The 7,960-nt window shown below is 46.3% G+C and overlaps 1 protein-coding gene across 1 annotated transcript; it reads right to left on the reverse strand.

Annotated features, from left to right (window-relative positions):
• Positions 1-555: 555 nt before the first annotated feature.
• Positions 556-3,037, reverse strand: LOC125532222 (bidirectional sugar transporter SWEET6b-like). The gene is made up of 5 exons (XM_048696362.1): positions 2,909-3,037; positions 1,799-1,902; positions 1,330-1,699; positions 1,107-1,229; positions 556-920 (listed from the first exon to the last, which is right to left on the reverse strand). Exons 2-5 carry the CDS (start codon positions 1,897-1,899, stop codon positions 807-809), a joined length of 708 nt encoding a protein of 235 aa, XP_048552319.1. The 5' UTR covers positions 1,900-1,902; positions 2,909-3,037; the 3' UTR covers positions 556-806.
• Positions 3,038-7,960: the final 4,923 nt, after the last annotated feature.

Below are 7,960 nucleotides of genomic sequence, written 5' to 3' on the forward strand. Positions count from 1 at the left end.
TCTTTGGTCCCAACCTGATATCATGGTGTGCTAAGAAACAAGCAACTGTCTCTAGGTCTAGTACAGAGGCTGAGTATAAGGCTCTGGCAAATGCTACTGCAGAAATTATCTGGCTTCAGTCAATGCTGAAGAAACGTGGCGTAATACAGGTGCAAGCTCCTTGTTTATGGTGTGATAATCTTGGTGCTACTTATCTCTCTGCCAATCCAGTTTTTCATGCCAGAACAAAGCATATTGAGATAGACTTCCACTTTGTAAGAGAACGTGTTGCTAACAAACAGTTGGATGTTCGTTTTATTCATTCTGGAGATCAGATTGCAGATGGCTTCACCAAGGCATTGCCCACACAAAGTTTTGAGAAATTCAGGCGTAATCTCAACTTGGTCAAGTTGTGATTAAGGGGGTGTGTTGAAATATATCTCATGTGGCCCTAGGCGCATATATTGTTAGTTGGAGTTCTGGTTAAACTAGAGATAGATTAGTATCTACTTAAACTACTTCCTCTCTATCTCCTAATCCCTTGTACTCCAAGTCATGTATGCGATCATGGGATATGCCCCATCTCTATCAATAAATACCACGCGGCCCTCTCACGAGAGGGTAGAACACTTCCCATCGTTTTCTACATGCTTGTTTTCTACATGCTTGCCATGAAAATTCAAGGATAATTGAAGTCTAGATAGACGATAGATGTATCCGTGCAACGCATAAACAAGGTGATGGTCTCAGTCGATCGGCCATGCAATGAATAAGCAAGGTGATGGTCTCAGTCGGCCGTCGGCCCTCAGCTCGGCGCCCTGGTACGATCACTCGTCTCTGCCGTCCAGCGCGGCCGCGCCTTGCCTATAGCGCCTGTCGTAGAACCATGCGTACACGCCCAGCTGGATGGCCGCGGACCCAATGCCAACCCAGTTGGGAAACTGGGCGTAGTCACATAAGAAACAAAGGAACAACGATTAGTCCCATGTGTTTAAGATTGCCATAATTATCAAGATGGTATATATAGTAGCCAGCATCCGGCAACATGAATGTATATACTAACAAATTAAGCAAACGCGCACACAATTATTGGTTTGGAGCTAGGTGATCAGTCGTTCGTTCATTACCCCCATGTACAAGTCCTGGATGATGCCGGTGTAGATGGTCCAGAAGATCCCGTTGGCGAGTGCGGCCAGCATCACCCTCAGCACCATAACCTCCAGCACATTGTTGTCACAGATCGCTGCCCACTGAAACGAGTATGCATGGAGCGGTGTTAATTCCATCGCTAGCTAGCTCACTGTAAGAATCAGACCAAGCACGTCTAATGATCGATCGATGTTTACATACCAGCTGTCTTGCACTCCCCAAATACATGATGCAGCCAGTGACAATGCCGACCCTGCCCAAGACCGTCTTCCTCTCGGCATTGGTGGGAAAGCTCTGGAAGATGATACCGGCGGCGGAGGCGACGATGAGCAACAGTAACAGGACAGTGCATGAGATGGTGAAGCGGTCGATAGACGCGCGGATGAACACGTAGAGGTAGTAGAGCTGGAAACAGACGCCGACGCCGTTGATGAGGATCACCAGCCAGGCATCCTTGTCTGTGACGAAGCCATACAGCAGCCAGACCAGGCAGTTGAGCAGCACCGCCAGGTACAGGTCCGCCTTCTGCTGGCCGATATCTCCTGCCTCCTTGATCGCCTGAATGGTGTTGCTGGAGATCGAGCATACACGTACACAAGCAAGTGATCATCAGTTCCAAAACAAGCTACAGTTAACTAGGGACCGGCCGGATTTGCTTTTCTGTGCTTACGATGGTGAGTAGAAGAGGAAGCCCGTAGCCAAAGATCCGAGGAATAAGAACACCCAGCCAACCACTCTGGTAATGGTATCCCCTCCCCCGTCGGTCTCCATGGCCTGCAGTTTCAAGTTAACAAGATTCTATTAATTTCCTGAGACCTTTCTTCCGTTGTTCAGAGATACCACAGAATAAAAGAGAGTCTAGACGCGAGAAAAACAAGAAGACGATTGAGAAGAGGAAACACAGATGATCTTTCTTGGCCAAATATAAGGGCTCGATCGATTCAGTATTCACAGTCACAGCCAAACGACCTTGCCCAAAGAACAGCAAGCATGCACGGTTAGCAAAGACAAGTGCAAGAGAAGATCAATCAGAATTCAGAAGCCTAGCCACGGATCCAAGGGCAAAGAAAACCTTGCAGCCACTGCGCACAGCCGACAACACACAACACACATCTCTTCTCTTCTACGAAAGGCATCGATGAGGTAAAACCAGAGATCCCCTTTCTGTTTGTGTGCAACGATGAAGACCAGAAATATATATATATAAACAAGTCCGTAATCAGAAATGTGTGTGAAGACCGATAATAACATAGACGATTGCTGCTAATAAGACGTGTGTGTTGTGTGATGGGATTGCATACAGAACAACAACAACAACATATATATATATATATAAAGAGAGAGAGAGAGAGAGAAAGAGAGAGAGGAGTCGATTGAATGCTCGAGAAAAACAAGAAGAGGATCAACAAGAGGAAACGCAGATGATCCAACAAGAGAGGACAGAAGGCACAAGTTGCAGACACAAAATCGATTGAAGCAAAGGATCTACAGAATCGGCCTCCGAAAGCACCCGTACGAGCCGATCAGCGAAGAACAACGGCAAACAAACTCGCCACACGAGGAAGCGGAGCCCATCTGCGAAGAAGAGCCGCAAGAAACTCAAGAAAAACCTTGTAGGGTCCTGCAAACAGAGCACGTACAGATCCGACGACCAAATTAAGGAACCGCGACAAGTGCAAGAAAGCTCTTGCAGCAAGGAAGGAAGAGAAAATCGGCCTCCGATGGGCCAGATCTGGAACAACTGCAAGAACAAGTGCAAAAAGGGGGGAAGAACACGTACGTCGTCTTCCTGCTGCGGCAGGGGAGAAAGAAGGAGGGGGTTTAGGTTGGGGAAGAAGAAATGGAGGGAGGTGGAGGGGTTTGGTCAGGTGAGGGTCACGTACGTACTACTCGGCTGGCTGGCTGGCTCTGCGCAGCGACGCAAAAAGCAGAAGAGCTGCCTCCACTCGCTCTTTGTTACTTCTACGCTGACTGGTGGCCCCAGCTAAGTCCAGAGAGAGAGAGAGAGAGAGAGAGAGAGAGAGCGTCGGTCTACCCACGTACGTAGGGTATCTGCCCATTTCTCTGTTCACTTTTCTTTTTCTTTTCAGGTGACGGTGATAAAGCACAATGGATCAATCCCATGGGATGGACCCGAATAATCACAGGGCAAGACGTTTAATTAGCTCATTTAACCACCAAGAACTATTGTCTCCAATGCTATACATCCACAAGCGAACCGATATTATCATTTTTCTTGTCACCATAACGTTTATCTCCAAGAAATGATTTCGAATCCCATCGGGAGCGAATATCGGATTCCTCACCAGGGTGTGCTTCTTCTATAAAAATATGTCCTGACTGCTGGTGCCTATGGATGTCTTTTTTGGCGCACCACACCGCCACCTCTCTTCCGGCGTACGTGTGTAATCATTAGAGACAAAGCTACAACTCCATCGAATAGATCAGGGCGACCTGAATAAACCTCTCTTCCGTCCTCCTCCACCGGTTATGTTGGCGTGAGATTGTGGGAATGCCCTGATCTATTCGATGGAGTTGTAGCTTTGTCTAATTTGGTGCATTAAGGTAGATTTTAGTTGTTTGTTTCTTCGGCACTCGGGGCGCTGGTGGCGGCGCCGAACAATAAAGTCTTCTCTAGCAACGCCTAGCTGATGGTGGTTGTGGTGTCGATCCATCGAATATGGTTTCCTGGGTTCTCTCTTTGCGGTGGCTTCATGTTACGATGCAATCTGTGGCGGTGTTTATGGATTGATGGTGTATTTTCCTGCGGTCTGTCTGTAAGGTTATAGTTTGCATGTTTTTGGCGCGCCGATGGTAGATTCCTTTGTTATTTGGCCCTTTGGCCTCATCTTTGTCACATATGTGCAGCTCTGGCTTTCTCATGGGCCTGTTACAAATAATAAGGTTTAGCTCTTCGTTATGCAGCTCTTTCGTCTGTGATGGCTTCTTCTCGCAAAAACTAACACGATCATGGATTTTCAGCTGCACACGGTGACACACCATTGACAAGTTTAGAAGAGCAAAGACAATCGGCCCTAGAGCCATCAAAGTAATTTCATAATTTTTCAGAGTATTTATTTTTCAGAGAGTATTTATACCATCGGTTTGGTTAAGAAATTCAAATTGCAAGTATAACCACGCTTATACAGTGTTGTATTCAAATCTGGGAGGCTTTTACATTGAAGAGGAATCAACGTCTCTGACAACATCTGACCAATCCAACCGATACGAAACGGAATGGAAATTTTGCGTGGTTTGGCTTCACATGGCGGGCCCCAACCGCATGCAGGATGACCTATGATGCTTCGAATGGAGTCAGACCAAACACAGGCGAAAGCAAAAAGCACCGTAGATGTACCTTGTTTTTTTAGAGTTAATACCACTATTAGTATGTAAACTTGTAGTGGTGGGAACAAAATCATACAAGAATTTAAAAACCCCATAAAAGTAGTCCAACAACTTAGAATTCGGTTAAATCTGATGGCGCTTTTTGTTTATACAGTAGTGATATTTTTTGTTTCACTCTTTATCTTTGGATTCTTATCTAATGACTCAAGACAGAATCCTGGACGCGAGGAGTAAAAATTCAGGTTTTTTTTATTGGATTTGTTTCGTACATTTATGTATGAGAAAATCCGGGGGTCAAAATTCTTTCCAATTCGAAAGTCCCAAATGATCCAAAGGAGCGGAAAGAGAGGGATCGGACCTTCGGTACAAAAAAAATTGTACAACGGATTAGCAATTCGCCGCTTTAGTCCACTCAACTTGTAGTGGTGGGAACAAAATCATACAAGAATTTAAAAACGCCATAAAAGTAGTCCAACAACTTAGAATTCTTTTAAATCTGACGGCTCACCGTTAATTGCGTGTTACTGCGAGCTGAGAGATTCAAACTTGGGACCTCGTGCCGAACACACAAGCGCGATAACCAGCCCTACCAACCATTTTCTATGTCCGCACTACAAGTAAACGGACCTACTTCCTCCATTCCAAAATATAATGCGCCCGCGTTTCCTGAGGTCTAACTTTGACCATAAATTTAACCAACAAGACCGATTGCGGCGGGAGAAAAAATTATATAATTGAAAACTTCTTTCGAATACGAATTCACTGATATAACTATTGCTCCCGCCGCAATCGGTCTTGCTAGTTAAATTTACGGTCAAAGTTAAAATACGGGGATAGAGAAAGCACTACATTGTGGAATGGAGAGAGTATTAACTTTGGTGACGAAGATGAAAAAAGAAATCGACTGTAAAAATAGCTGGGTCAGGCCTTCCAACCCGATACCTCAGGTATGCTCTTCCACGGCAGTACCAAGAGAACACGAATCTCTTCAGGGTACTTGGGTGGTGTGCTTGATTTTCTTTACTGAAACTGTTATACTCCCTTTATTTTTAAATATAAGTTCTTTTAGAGCATATACAGCTGAATTTGATAAATTCAACCACTCAAACGCCCGCGGATGTGTCCGGACACGCCTTAAAAAATGCATTTCAAATCTGGATACCTCAAATTAGAAACTTCAAATCCATATTATTACATGCAACGTGAAACCTAATCTAAGTGCCTCAAATCCATATTATTACATGCAACGTGAAACCTAATCTAGGCGGAGGTCGCCCGGTTCCGCTTCCCGCTCGCCCGTCTTCGCCGTGGCCATGTCTGGCGGCTGGTTGCGCTCTTTAGAGTGTTGGGCCGGCCGCCGACAAGGTAGAGTAGGGCATGGGACACGAGCCGGCTCACGGGACTCGAGGCGCCGCCATCTCCCATGCCCTACTCTTCCTCATCGGAGCCCGAAACCCGAACGATGCCAGTGGACGTCAGGTCGATGTCGGATCCGTCCTGGGACGAGCCACGGACGTCCACCACGGCGCGGTTGCAGTGCCCTGACTGATGGGCCATACGGGGCGCCGGAGAATGCGACTCCGCCCCGCCGACGGCCACCGCCGCAAGGGTTGCCACCGTTTCCCGCGCCTGCTGCCTTGCACGGTGGGCACACCGTGCCATGGACTCGTCAGACGAGGCCCATGGTGCATCACCATGCTCCGCGCGCCAACGGAGGGATTGCATGTCCACCAGGGCGTTCGGACGCCAGATGGACCACACAGCCTCCGGCGAGGCAGCTACGGCTGGCCTAGCGCCGGATCCATGCGCCATTTGTGCGGACACAATGGATTCCCGATGGAAGGAGTCTGAGCGTTGCCTCGCACGGGCCTCCTCTCAAGACTGGCGGAGCGCAAGCTCAACGGACATCTCCTCCGTGGGGCCGCGTGGGATGATCTCGGGATCGACGGATCTGGAGGTGAAGAATTCGGATCCGCTGCCCGCCATGTCGGAGACGGACAGAAGGAGCCGGAGACAAGCTTGGGCATCTGGAGCATCTCAGCAAGCCGGAGACAAGCTTGAGATGCTCTTAGATATTTCAATATTTATCACCTACGAGTGCATATAGACATATTTATGGACAGATTTAGACTATTCATGGACATATGTAGACACTGTTTTGCTACATGAACATGATATTTGGAGTCTATTGTTTTTCACAGCCCTTGTTTTTTTGTGCTATATGTTGTTGTATGTTATTTTCACCTATGTAGTTGTTTTTATCCGCTTCTTTGCCTCTCATTTTGGAATCTCTTTGTACTATGGGCGACACTACGCGTCGGTAGGCTGGTCTTTCTAAAAGATCCGCCACTTCCACAGTCCAGCGGCACGAATCTTTCCTTATCATTGCAACTAAGATATCATTGCAAAATCCTTCTTTGTAACAGACTATATATTGTAAAAACATTTGCAAACATAGTTTTTGTTACCTAGTTATTTTTTATTCTTTTTTTTTTTGCAATATGGGTGTTATTGCGGAACGACTTCTGCATCATAGATGATGTTGCAGAAATTTTTTTCATCTTAATTTTTTTTGGAACATAGGTGCTGCTGCGAAAGGACTTCTACAACACAAACGACGTGGCAGAAAAATTGTTAAGGTGACAGTGGCACGCGTCGCGCGCGGATTGAGTCAGGAGAATTGCTACCGCGGCTTTGGAACCGATCAAGACGAAATACTCCAGGGTCTGGCAACATTTAGCGTGTTGCAACCAGATGTTTTGCAACACCTATGTTGCATTAAGATGTACACTGCGGTCCGATGGGACTTTTATATGGCGGTTGCACGAGTGGCGGAACGCTACACGTGATCGGCCCGCTGATTCCAATCATTTCCCTTGTACTGTTTATTTGAATGAAAGAAATACGTAGCAGAGTCCTGATGTTTCCCTCAACAAATGTATGTTTATTTTAGTAATTAATACTAGTATTGAAGTAATGCTTGTTGTCACGCGCGGAAAAAGCAGGAAAAGCAAAGCATAGGTCTCGGGTTCGAAGCCCCCCTCAGCTCTAAATTTTCTATTTCTTTCTTCATCTCTGTAATAGTTGATAGGATATTTCCTACCTCATCAACGTACATGCAGTCTTTAGATCTGCTGGTTATCATGCGCGTGCCCCTTGCACTATCTCTCAGGTTCGAGTCTTCCCGTACCAGATTTTTATTTCCCTGTATCTCTTTCTCGGCCCCACCGACAAGCAGGTCCCCCGCAAACAGAGAGAGAGAGAGAGCTGCAGTTAACAGGCAGTTAACGGTGTGCCGTCAGATTTAACAGAAATGTGGCAAAATGTTCTGTTAAGCAAGTTGAAGACTACTTTTATGGGTTTTTTTTAAGTTTTTGTATGATTTTGTTCCCACCACTACAAGTTTATATACTAATAGTGGTATTAACTCTTTTTTTAGATGCACCTCGGTTGTTTTCCTTTCCATGTTGTCTTTCTTTCACCG

Source organism: Triticum urartu, unplaced genomic scaffold (genome assembly GCF_003073215.2).
Source record: "Triticum urartu cultivar G1812 unplaced genomic scaffold, Tu2.1 TuUngrouped_contig_9407, whole genome shotgun sequence".
Taxonomy (NCBI): Eukaryota; Viridiplantae; Streptophyta; class Magnoliopsida; order Poales; family Poaceae; genus Triticum; species Triticum urartu.